Raw genomic sequence first — 13,935 nt, 5'->3', positions numbered from 1 at the left:
TTTATTTAATTGTTGTGCCTATTTTGTTTTGTTAGGCTGAATATGAGATTAAAATTTTACTTCCAGAATTGCATTTCTAGGCCTTCCAGTGTTCCTTCTTTTTCCTGCTTTTCCTACTTTTTTCCTACTTTTTTCTAAAAAACTCCTACTATTCCTACTTTTTTAAAAAATAAAGTCCGCAAAAATATTAAAGTTTGATCATTGTGCTAGTTTTATTTGCAGAAAATGGTCAACTGGCTGTTTTCTGTTGTTGAAAGGTGTGGCAACATGTTCCACTTTGACATGCATCATCTTTCATTAAAAGGCTGAGGGATGATGACCACACAGTTCAGCAACAGAAACTGACCAAGCATCATTCACTAAAATATTCAATGTGGCATATGTTGTTAAAATAAATTATTTTTTTCAGCAACCTGAAATAGAAGTGGACTTAGATGCTAAAGGTCGTCCAATCAGAGGCAAGGGAACGTAAGTAATACATAATTTTCATAACATTGTTCATGTGCACTTTATGATACCAATTGAAAAGATATGTTCAGCTACTTTTTGGTCATACTAAGGATCTGTCTGTATTTGGTGAGTTGTGGAAATCCATTTTTAGCTCGGTTTTCAGAAAATTCAGTATTGTGAAGGCCAGACTGAAAAAGTATTCAAAATTTTTCAAAGGAAACTGGTACACATTTAACCAGTGACAATACACTGTTGCATGGTCCATAACTTAAAAGCTTACTGTTATGCGCTTAGTTTGGCCTTTACGGATTACAGTGCCCTTGTTAATGAAAAATGATGCGGAAATGAGTTGTGGCTGAAATATCAAAGTCTTCTCATAATTTCATAATTTTAAAATTGGCAATCAGATTGTAAATTTGATCGGCATAGGCACCCTTTTGAGGGACTCTCTCTTTGTAACTGAATGAATTTAAAATAATAAATAACATTTATTCAGGTTTGAACTTTTACATGGAAATATCAGCATGGTGCTCTGTACTGCAGGTACAAGCCAGAGAAGAACCTGTTCCCGGAGGCAGAATTGAGCTTACAAATGAGGAACATTATGATGCAGCTACGGAAAGTGTGCAATCATCCCTACCTTCTAGAGTACCCACTGGATGTGACTGGTAATTACTTGGTGAGTACCTTATACGAGTACCCACTGGATGTGACTGGAAACTACTTGGTGAGTACCTTATACGAGTACCCACTGGATGTGACTGGAAATTACTTGGTGAGTACCTTATACGAGTACCCACTGGATGTGACTGGAAACTACTTGGTGAGTACCTTATACGAGTACCCACTGGATGTGACTGGAAATTACTTGGTGAGTACCTTATACGAGTACCCACTGGATGTGACTGGAAACTACTTGGTGAGTACCTTATACGAGTACCCACTGGATGTGACTGGAAACTACTTGGGGAGTACCTTATACGAGTACCCACTGGATGTGACTGGAAACTACTTGGGGAGTACCTTATACGAGTACCCACTGGATGTGACTGGAAACTACTTGGTGAGTACCTTATACGAGTACCCACTGGATGTGACTGGAAACTACTTGGGGAGTACCTTATACGAGTACCCACTGGATGTGACTGGAAACTACTTGGTGAGTACCTTTTATGAGTACCCACTTGATGTGACTGGAAATTACTTGGCGAGTACATGATAAGAGTACCCACTGAGTACCAAGGACTGCCTGATGTAGGTGCTTAAAACACCCAACGGAAACACTACTATCATGTGTATTGCGCAATATGTCATTTATGACAGTCGAGTACAGGGCCGTCAATCTTTGTTGATGATTCTGAAAATAAAAAGGACACATACGGCATAAAGAGCGAAAACAAAAGCAATCGTGAAAGAGGAACTACCCAGATATAAGGGGGCAGGGCGATAAGAAAAGGGGCAGGGGCGGACTGGTGTCAAAAAATGGGCTAACTGGAGCACTGTATTACCTCCAGAGTATTATTTGTTTTTTGATGAAATTAGGAAAGGGTTTTCTTTATTTCGTTTCTGTCAGGAAGTGAAACTATATCGAATACCCTATTTCTTTGGAATAGAAATGAGGAGATATATTTGCACCATGCTACTGTGTTGCAGGGAATCAGTAAAGAGTGTGTCTATACTTCCTGTTTAAATCCTTCAATATTTTAGATGGAAATTAAAAATGTATGAAACAATTTGTTTTACTGCGCAGGTGGATGAAGACATAGTTAGGAAGTGCGGCAAAATGCTGGTACTGGATCAGATGTTGATGGAACTCCACAAAGATGGACATAAGGTGGGCAATGGGTTACAGTTTAAAATGACTAATTGTTCATCATCTAAATATCAATTTACCAATGTTTGCCAATGATAAGATAACGGTGTCTTGAATTTTAAACCTCATGAACCGGGCCAACTCAAGATATTGCATGAAAAAGACAGAGATGTGACCTGTCTGTGGATTTTCGCAGATCTAATGGCTGCAGGGACCAAAACATAAATAAATATTATTTTGACAACGGCCATAACATTAAAAACAGTTCCAGATATTCAAAAATAAAATAAAACTTGGTACACTATGTCTTTAGAGGCAATTGGCACATCTTTTTTAAGACCTGGTGATGCCCCTTTCAAATCTGAAAAAAAACAACAGACCAGTGTTGGCGTTTGCACAGAATGACTTTTCTTGTATTCAAAATGGCATGCTTTGATTTAGTGCTCATTTTTTTAGACAAACCTTCCTGTAGGTTCTATACACATACCAGAAGTGATTTACCATTACTGTATATTTTCCTTATGCTTGCCTACAGGTGTTGATCTTTTCCCAATTTACAACGATGATGGACATTCTTGGGGACTACCTGTACATGAGGAAAATAGAGCATTGTCGGCTTGATGGAAACACCAAGGTCGAAGATCGACAGATAGCAGTAAGGCAAATAATTTTAATTGAATTTACTCTGAAAAAAGTAACTTTTATAAATAAGCATAGCCAAAAATCATTGTATATGGTACAAAAAGATAACAGGATTTTATATAGCAGAGTTTCTTTTATAATTAATACCAAGCACTAATTGTGTTAGTGTTCTGCCATGGCCGAGCCATTGAGGTAAAATTTTCAATCAAGCAGCAAAATTCTCATATTCCCTGATTGGCACGCTGTTCTGAAAATGCAAGATTTTACACAAAAGGGCTTGCTCACCCTGCTGTTCTTAATCATTAAGATTTTACACAAATTATGACACAATTATTATGATGAACAAAATTGTTTGAAGTATTGTGTTAATAAAATAAACATGATGTTTCAGATGGATGAGTTCAACACTGACCCGGACAAATGGGTGTTTTTACTGAGTACACGGGCTGGCGGGCTTGGGATTAACCTGATAGGGGCTGATACAGTCATCATCTACGACAGCGACTGGGTAGGTTACTAACTCGGACTGCCAGTGTCAGGCCTTTGAATGAACCTGATCTATGATAGTGATTGGTACTACCATAAAAAAAAAATATGTATTTATTAATATAAGCAAACTGGCCAGAGAATTGGTCTCTAACTGCAATAACTTGGCTTTCATAACAATATTTTGTATATCCAGAACCCCCAGAATGACTTACAAGCCCAGGACCGCTGCCATCGTATCGGTCAGACCAAGCCAGTGATGGTGTACAGATTCGTGACCGCCAACACGATAGATCAGAAAATTGTGGAGCGCGCAGCGGGAAAGAGAAAACTGGAGAAGATGATTATACACAAGGGTGGGTAGAGAATTTTACCATATGGTCCAATCATAACAAAGAAACAGTTAACTGGTTGCTTTTGGTTGTTTCTTTGTTTTGTAGTTAGTATTGACAGTTTGCTTCAAATGTGAAGCCCTCAAATGGGCTTCTTGAAGCCATTTCTACTATTGCTGCAGGTTGCTTTGCCCCGTTTGAGGCCTATTGTGGCCGCTAAACCATCACTGAAATTGGTTCAGCCCTACTTGTGTTTAATATGAGATCCTAAGGTTAAGGATTAATCCTGAAGTCCGTATTGAGAACATTTAAGTTCAGACCAGGAAACAGTTGAAAATTCAGACATAAGCATAAGAACTGGAGGAATTAATTACCTTGAAATGAATATAAATTACATAAAAAAGCCCCTTTACTCTGTATAGGACATGCATCCCTCATACTCAGACAGACGCACAGCTTTTTATCCCCCGCCTATGAAATAGGGAGGGGGATATTGAAATGGCGTTGTTCGTCCGTCCGTCTTTCCTTCCGTCCGTCACCTGCGTTTTCTCAGTAACTAGCCGTCAGAATTTCATGAAACTTAAAATAAATATGAACCACTATACTGAAAAATGATGCCCATCCAAAAAAAAAATTGATTGGTCAATTGTCCTTGGAGTTATTGCCCTTGATTTTTTGAAAAATGCACATTCACAGCCATTTCTCAGTCACTAGCTGGCAGAATTTCATGAAACTTAAAATAAATATGAATTACTATACTGGGATGATGCCTGTTCATTTTTTTTTGGATTGGTCAATTGTACTTGGAGTTATTGCCCTTGATTTTTTGAATAACTCTCATTTACAGCCATTTCTCAGTAACTAGTTGGTAGAAATTCTTGAAACTTGAAATAAATTTGAACCAACATATTTATAGTTTGGATTGTGTAATTTCTATATGAGTTATTTGCCCTTGATTTATTAAAAGATCCATGTTTGCAACTGGGCAAAACATGTGCCGTTGTGAAGTCAACCGAATGAATATGGTATCAAATCATTTACATTTATTATAACACTGTCTGATATATAATTACCCATGCATTTTAGCGCCACTTTAAGAAGAGTAAAGATATCTATTGTATTTGTGTCACTGTTGGTTTAAGTAGCAAAACCTAGTATTCATATTTTTCCTGTGTTACCGGTATTTAAGTAATAATAAATGACATCCCCTTAGTTTTGTAATATCGATTTTTAACCCATTCACCGCATACCTATGCTGTTGAAATAGTGCAGTTCCAGATAAGACGCCGCTTTTAAAGGTGGCGTCTTATCTTATACTGTACTATTTTGCAATGATAGATGTTTTCGAGTAAGCAGTTTCGGAAAAGACAGTTTTATTTAATCATCCCTCTGATTTATTTCGTTAAAAAAAATTATCATAAAGTTGTCCCGGTCGATATTTTATAATTTGGCTCGGAAAGGGATAAACCAATGTGCTTATCTTATTCTTTCTGAGATTTTTTTTAACCTTCAAGCACAAACAAGCCATCAAGCACAAACAAGCCATCGTTGGCGGGGGATATCTTTTCACTGAAAATGCTTGTTTTTTCAGGATTGACCATTATCAGCTGTTAGAACCCCTGGTGTAATACTTTTTAAGGTTTAATAATAATGCTTGTATGTCTTTTTACAGGAAAGTTCAAGAGAGGCATAGACAAGGACTTCACAAGTGAGGTGAAACCACTGTGTCCAGAAGAACTCTGGGATTTGCTCAAGTCCAGAGACCACTCGAATGTAGTCAAAGAGGTACCTTGTTAAACTCTGGACTGTCAACTACTAGACTATATCTGTTTTGCCCAGAACTTTGAATCTGAAAATGCAAAGATATTAAAAGCCAATTTACATATACAGTTGAATCCTCTTGGCTCCCAGGAACCGGCGAAATACTTCGAGTCTCAAGGAATACGAACCAGTTTGGAAGGCTTACCTTTAGTATTAAGAAATTGATCCTTTCTACTCAAAAAAACAAGATATTTAAAAGAAATTTGGTACACCTGTTGCCAGAGACAATATGCACATGTACAGCAAGGCCCATAACTCCAGCTTTGATAATTATTAACTAATGGCCCTTGTTTGTCACGGAGGAATAGCAAGTTTTTGCTTTTTTGTCACTCTTACATACATACATACATATATGTCAATCATTTCTGTTCTATTCCTGTCACAGATGAAGGATGGAGAAGTGATGAGCAAGGAGGACATGCAGGCACTGCTGGACAGGTCCGAGTTGATGAAAGAGTTTGAGGAGAATATGAAGGCCAGGAAAGGTAACACTTGGTTATGTCTGTCATCTGCCTAGCATGGCTGATATAGGGATATCTTGTCCTGTGTCATCATTGTGCTGCAGCACTTTTTCATGTCCGATCTCTTACTTACTTCAGTATTTGTTACCCAATCTTTACCAAACTTGGTTACAATGTGTGTTGGCATAATATCTTGACTGCTCTCTTACCTCATTACCCGTTATCCAATCTTTATCAAACTTGGTTACAATGTGTGTTGGCATAATATCTTGACTGCTCTCTTACCTCATTACCCGTTATCCAATCTTTATCAAACTTGGTTACAATGTGTGTTGGCATAATATCTTGACTGCTCTCTTACCTCATTACCCGTTATCCAATCTTTATCAAACTTGGTTACAATGTTTGTTGGCATAATATCTTGACTGCTCTCTTACCTCATTACCCGTTATCCAATCTTTATCAAACTTGGTTACAATGTGTGTTGGCATACAGGGTTCGAATTTAACTTTGAGGAGCACTCGCAAAATTTTGCGAGTGCATTTTGAGGCAACTCGCAAAATGACAAATCAACTTGCAATTTTATTATTTGCTTTATTCCCTTATAATATTGTCTAATTAAAGTAGAAATTAACACCTAAGACATATTATGACTATTGAAAAGTATCAATCTTGAGTGACTCGACTACTAGAACTTGTTGATGGCTTATTCTATTTGGGGGGTATGGAAAGACTCGTCTGATGCTGGCAGCTTTTTGATAACAAAGCTGTCCAATAATTTGACATTGTTCACTAAAAATGTTTATTTACCCTCGCCATCAGGTAATTTAATACCCATTCGACAAGCACGCTACAGATTTCATTAAGTCTATAAGTATTAAAAACAATAAAATAATAAATTTAAAATAAAAAAGCAACAGTAAATGTAGCGTGGATACTTTGTACCATGAAATATATCAATAACGAAGACTATTCATTTGACAGTTGGGTGGAAATATATTCAAAGGATGATGGGGTTTACATATAGTGCGCAAAAGCGCTAAATTTAGCCAATGATTGAGCTAGGTGATTACGTCATTTGTATTTACTTTGTATTATGCACGCCTCGGAGCATCCCGGAAAGATTCGAGATAAAACTCGGCCTTTTCCATATTTGAAAACCTACTAGAGCGTGACTCCGTACTGTCTTCTTTATACCGGTAGTGTAAACATGCCACTTATATGCTGTTTACACTCGACTACATAGCGGAATTAAGTTCATGTTTATTCTACTTTCCTTTTAACATTTTGTGGTCTAGAAAAAGCCACTCGCAGAATTTTGCGAGCTTGAATAAAAGTCACTCGCAATTTCCAAATGTCGCTCGCATTTTGCGAGTATGCGAGTCTAAATTCGAACCCTGGCATAATATCTTGACTACTCTCTTACCTCATTACCCGTTATCCAATCTTTATCAAACTTGGTTACAATGTGTGTTGGCATAATATCTTGACTGCTCTCTTACCTCATTACCCGTTATCCAATCTTTATCAAACTTGGTTACAATGTGTGTTGGCATAATATCTTGACTGCTCTCTTACCTCATTACCCGTTATCCAATCTTTATCAAACTTGGTTACAATGTGTGTTGGCATAATATCTTGACTGCTCTCTTACCTCATTACCCTTTATCCAATCTTTATCAAACTTGGTTACAATGTGTGTTGGCATAATATTTTGACTGCTGTCTTACCTCATTACCTGTTATCCAATCTTTATCAAACTTGGTGACAATGTTTGTTGGCATAATATCTTGACTGCTCTCTTACCACATTACCCGTTGTCCAATCTTTATCAAACTTGGTTACAATGTTTGTTGGCATAATATCTTGACTGCTCTCTTACCTCATTACCTGTTATCCAATCTTTATCAAACTTGGTTACAATGTGTGTTGGCATAATATCTTGACTGCTCTCTTACCTCATTACCCGTTATCAAATCTTTATCAAACTTGGTTACAATGTGTGTTGGCATAATATCTTGACAGCTTAAGTGCACAATTTACTCCAGGCTTTTAAGTAAATGTTTTTATAGGTAAATAACCAATTGAAGGCAGGGGTAACAACATGCAGTTTTGCATTGTCAGTGTTTCGGGTAAAAGAATTGATGTAAAATATTGATAAAGCCTTTAATGTATTGTCAATGAAATATTATTTTAAAAACTGGGAATATAGTGTGGAAGTGTGTAAACACTATTGCCAATATATTTGTAGCCTTTATCAACAAAGAAAAACAGGATAGCTTAGACTAGGCTTGCATCTGCATCCAGTATTTATGTGTTTACTTTAATAATGTATTTCATGTTTTAATGGATATAAGAAACGCCATGATTATGTAAGAACACATGCATACCTATTTCTGCTTTCTTAATGTGAAATACATACCTATTGGTGTCCTTTACTGATAGAAGGTCAAGACTAAACTATTAAATGTCTTTTAATGCTTTCATTATTCTTCTTTTTCCATTTCAGGACAAGCACGATGCTAAACATACACAACTGAATATCATCACCATTCGAGATTGAACATCATTTAATATAGCAATTCAAGATCCAAGACACCATCGAATATCCCAATTCGGCATCTGAGACATCATTGAATATTGTCATCCAAGATCCAAGCCATCATTGAATTTTATCATTCAAGAAATGAGACATCATTGAACATCTCCAGCCAGCATCCCAGACTTCATTGAAAATTGCCATTCAAGATCCAAGCCATCATTGCTTATTGCCATTCAAGATTTGAAACATGATTGAATATCGCAATTCTAGATCTTAAACATCATTGAATATCGCCATTCTAGATCTTAAACCATTGAATATTGCCATTTAAGATCTTAAACATCATTGAATATCACCTTTCTAGATCTTAAACATCATTGAATATCGCCATTCTAGATCTTAAACCATTGAATATTGCCATTTAAGATCTTAAACATCATTGAATATCACCTTTCTAGATCTTAAACATCATTGAATATCGCCATTCTAGATCTTAAACCATTGAATATTGCCATTTAAGATCTTAAACATCATTGAATATCCCCATTCTAGATCTTAAACATCATTGAATATCCCCATTCTAGATCTTAAACATCATTGAATATCGCCATTTAAGATCCGAGACATTGAATATCGCCAGTCAGCATTCAAGATTTGAAACATCATTGAATATCGACATTCTAGATCTTAAACATCATTGAATATCGACATTCTAGATCTTAAACATCATTGAATATCGCCATTCTAGATCTTAAACTATTGAATATTGCCATTTAAGATCTTAAACATCATTGAATATCGCCTTTCTAGATCTTAAACCATTGAATATTGCCATTTAAGATCTTAAACATCATTGAATATCGCCATTCAAGATCTTAAACATCATTGAATATATCACCATTCAATATCCGAGACATTGAATATCGCCATTCAAGATCCGAGACATTGAATATCGCCATTCAGCATTCAAGACATCATTATTTATCGCCATTCAAGATCTTAAACATCATTGAATATCGCCATTCAAGATCCGAGACATTGAATATCGCCATTCAAGATCCGAGACATTGAATATCGCCATTCAGCATTCAAGACATCCTTATTTATCGCCATTTAATATCCCTAGATGTAATAACGTCATTGAATGTCAGCATTCAAGCTCCAAGACATCATTGAAAATCTTCTAAAAACATCATTGACCATCTTTTGTGATAATTACATGGCCAGGGATGTGCTAATATTTTGTTATTGATAATTTCAACTCAGGAGACATACACATGGTTACCCATCCTCAAACTTTGTAACAGTGCAGCTAATATAAAATAACATGTACTTAATTACATGTACTTAATGAACAATAAGGCCTAAAAAAAAAATACATTTGGTTCGGGTTACCCGACCCTACCTACGGAATAGGCGCCGACCCTACCATTTTTATAGTCAGTTTGAAAAACAAAAAAAATAATATTTGTTTTTGTTTTTTGTTTTTATTGCTTTTTAATATGTAGTTTAAAACCTTAAATGTATACAGAAGATAGCTTTTACACCATTATACAATGATGAAAATGACATTCTAATAAAAAAAAAGCCTACCTACCCTACCTATTTTTGAAAAGGATGTAACCCTAACCAAACATTTTTTTTAGGCCTAATTGAGATTCTTCTTTAGTGGATCTTGAAATTCAGTTGAATATAAAAATATGCTAAAACTTGAAAATTGCTTTGGAGTTGTATGATGAATGGTTGTGTCTGTAAGCCCTATTAAGAAAAAGTTGATTTCCACAAGCTGAATTAAGTATGGGTTAGGTAGGTTCCTGTTGTTGTTGTTGTGGTATATTTCTGTACACATCATGAACACTCTTAGTTTGGCATTGGCAGAATTATTTTCTTTGCGTTATTGTTGTCAATCTTTTGGCATTTTATTGTAATAGTTGATAGAAAACTTTTTGCCATGTTTGCATATTCATACCTGGAAATTAAGAATGGACACCACTAAAATATTGTTTTAAGAACAGGCTGGAGATCACTAAATCTGACTTCAATTTGTAGTAATCAAAAATTTTGGTTGAAAGAAAAAAGAGAGCTGGCGGAAAACAAGAAAAGACATATTTTATATTTTAATATCACTTTAGAATAAGATGCAGAAGTATATAGGATAATCGGCTATTTGTTGGTTGCGTAGTTAGAATTGCCATAACATTATCAACACGATCACTTCACCTGGTAATGAACTGGACAGTAACTACTGTTTACCTTCATTACACATCATTTCAAATTATTATGATAATGGTATCAGACCAATGATTTGCTAGTTGTATGAATTAAGTTTTAAAAACAAGTATTAATCAATGTTGTACAATTTATGTTTAAACACTATATGATTTTATGATTGTTCATATAACTATGTTTCATTTACCTGTTTAAATGCATCTGGAATGCATTCATTAAGAGAGACTGAAGTAAGATTTTTATCTGTATAATATGTTATGCTTTTAAATGAGCTTATGTGTGTACATGTATGGTAAAATGGCAGTAACTTCTTGTGTAAACCATTGTAGAAACTGTATGATTGTGTTATAAATGATATGGGTTTTTTACCATGTGTTTGAAACGAATTTTAATTTTGTTCCCAAGTATAACACTCAAGGAATTAATGATACTATTGTGATGTTCTTTTGTCATGTAATTGTATTTTTTACACAAGTGAGGATGTACCACGTACATCCATGTTCATGGACATTAATTACAACTTGTATATATTACTAGTATGTTACAGAATGGATTTCTACATGTTTTCCATACATGGTTCTTAGGTTCAGGATTACGGTAATCCTGACATCGACACACAGATTTTATCTTCAAACTGTTGTAAAGGTTGTTTTTGGTTTTAACAATTGCATTGAAAACAGGAGGAAGTTCATTGAAATTAATATAAATTATTTTGGAGACAATTTGAACAGGGGCTAAGCCCTTTATCTTGCCTTGGGCATGAATTTGTCATACTCAAATTCACCCCCTGGCCTTTTTCATGTTTGTCAATGATCTGCTGTAATACAAAAACCTGTAGCTCTGTTACATCTTGTTATGTTTGCCACATATTCTGAATTAAAAAATAACATTATGATGTATGTATGTAAGTAAATGTTTACTGTAATCATCATGTAAATTTTAATCCAACTGTGACGAGGGCCGGTATTCATAAAATATCTTGAGTCATTTCACAACTTAAAGTTGAATCTAATTTTTTATAGTCAATTCAAAAGAAAAAAGAGGATTTAAAAAAACATGTATTTTCAATAACATCAATGATAATAAAGTATTTCGGATTTTATTAAGTAATTATATCAAATGATCAGTGAAATAATAAACTTTGGAAAATGGCTGAAGTTAGGATATAACTTAAGATACTCTCCGAATACTGGTGCAGTTCCTCTTGCAATATACAAGATGTTGTAAGAAAATGTATTCTTGTTTTTCAGCAATAGCATTACAGTTTGTTCGTGTTTACATTGTATATAAAGTCGTTACTTACTACTCAATTCTTGGAACAGTTTTTTTTTTTTAATTTGAACTGCCACAAACAGAAAAATGTCTTTTTGTAAGTATGATGTATACAAACAATATGACCATTATGAGCGTGATAGTTTTGTGTTACTAAAAAAGAACTGCAGTTCAAAAGTAATCGCTTCATGTTTTTGAACCAAAAATTAGTTTTCACTGTTATGTATCTGGAAACTCTTATTTTACCATTATTTTGCAGATAGAAATAATACAATTTTAGTAAACAAACAGTATTTTGTTTAAGTGGGGTGCGAAGCCATGCCAGTAGTCAAGGAAAAAAACAGATGCCTTCACCACTAGGCCACCAGGACAATTATTAATTGACCCGCCAGCGTCATCAACACTAATAAATATTGTTGTTCTCAATAACGAAATTTTAGCAAATATCCGCTAAAGGGTTCCAGATTTGGTATATAAGTTTTAACCACCTTATAATTTGCCACACTTTATTTCGTTTTACAAAAAAAAAATGCATTAAAAACATGGGCAAGTACCTTTAAAAAGTTATGAGTATTTAAAAACTTCCTAAAACCGCTATTTCTGCTGTTAGATTGTTCGTTTAATGCTACCTAGGCTAGTGCTACAATTTAAGAACTGTTATTTCTCATGTTCCAGCTTCAAAATCACTGTTATGTTATATTTCCACTTGTTATTACATTATTTGCACTGTTAATTCACTATTTCCACCAGTCATAACTTACACCAAATGTGTTCATTAAATTAGATTTGTTATTCTGAGAATTAAAAATATGAATATTATTTGTGTTGCCTTGTTCATAGAAATTAATTTGATTAATGTATTTTGAGTACGGTAGAAGCTAAGTATCCGTGTTAGCACTGTGTACATTAGTGGTGGGTCGACTATTGGCCTGAAAGTTGGCGACGATGTTTTGCCGGTGTCGATGCTTTGTTGACAATTCGAAATTTATGCTTGCTGTTTGTTAGAAAATGTTTCACTTCTTCATTTTACGTGATACTTAAGACCTGCAGTGAGTGTGATTTTGTTTACCAGCACTTACTCACTAGATGCGAAATGACACCACATTTGTTCTCTTAGATTTTCTGATATTATATTAAATTATTAATCTGATTGAATGGTCAATAAGTCTGTCTGTCCGCCCGTCTGTCTTGTCAGTCTGTCCGTCCGTCTGTCTGTCTGTATGTATGCCTGTCTGTCTGGCTGTTCGATCAACATGTTTTGAAAATCCAGCCGATCGCCTATCGCTAGTGGAACTATTTATACAAATTGGTCAACGGTGGTGGATTCAGTCCATCTGAACACTTGCTATAATTACTACTGTTTTGAGGCATACATTTGTATAACAAACATAAAATTTGAGTGGTAAACCTTTAACTACTTACTAAATCATGCATTTATGGAAAATATTAATTACTGATAACAAGATTGTAACCGTGTATTTAATAGCAGAAAGCACAAAAATATTAAATGATTGGTGAATGCTAAAATACTTGCTGTGTTCTACTTAATTCTCATAAGGTAGAAATACTCTGCTTAATGCTCATTTCTTTCAAATTAAACTCTGCATCCTTCATAACAACCACTGTTTTCGACATTTATTCATCCTTTTTGGAATATTAAAAGAATATTATTAATTGTGCTAAATCTATGTTGGATATAAGAGTACCGATGGTCTTTAACACACAAAAAATAGGCAAAAAGCATATGTGCCGAAGCTGGTATGTTAAAGCATATCGCTGGAAATGAGCTTACGATGGTTGGGCATGAAATTAATTCTATCGATATTAGCACGGACATTTAAACCAAATAGGTCCGTGATATTAAGAAAACGAAAAATTAGAGAAAAT

General features: G+C 34.9%; 1 protein-coding gene across 2 annotated transcripts in view; it reads left to right on the top strand.

Annotated features, from left to right (window-relative positions):
• Window positions 1-12,849, top strand: part of LOC128206395 (lymphoid-specific helicase-like) — a 32,722-nt gene extending 19,873 nt beyond the window's left edge. For both annotated transcript variants that reach the window (XM_052908802.1, XM_052908801.1), the window contains 9 exons: window positions 410-468; window positions 994-1,129; window positions 2,201-2,284; window positions 2,799-2,918; window positions 3,297-3,413; window positions 3,588-3,747; window positions 5,396-5,508; window positions 5,930-6,029; window positions 8,515-12,849. In XM_052908802.1, coding sequence (XP_052764762.1) covers window positions 410-468; window positions 994-1,129; window positions 2,201-2,284; window positions 2,799-2,918; window positions 3,297-3,413; window positions 3,588-3,747; window positions 5,396-5,508; window positions 5,930-6,029; window positions 8,515-8,531 — 906 coding nt within the window. In that variant the 3' untranslated portion in view covers window positions 8,532-12,849. The remainder of the gene's footprint in view (window positions 1-409; window positions 469-993; window positions 1,130-2,200; window positions 2,285-2,798; window positions 2,919-3,296; window positions 3,414-3,587; window positions 3,748-5,395; window positions 5,509-5,929; window positions 6,030-8,514) is intronic.
• Window positions 12,850-13,935: the final 1,086 nt, after the last annotated feature.

Source organism: Mya arenaria, chromosome 10 (genome assembly GCF_026914265.1).
Source record: "Mya arenaria isolate MELC-2E11 chromosome 10, ASM2691426v1".
NCBI classification, from domain to species: Eukaryota; Metazoa; Mollusca; class Bivalvia; order Myida; family Myidae; genus Mya; species Mya arenaria.
The sequence above is the reverse complement of the archived record's forward strand: the minus strand, read 5'-3'. Positions and strand labels throughout refer to the sequence as shown.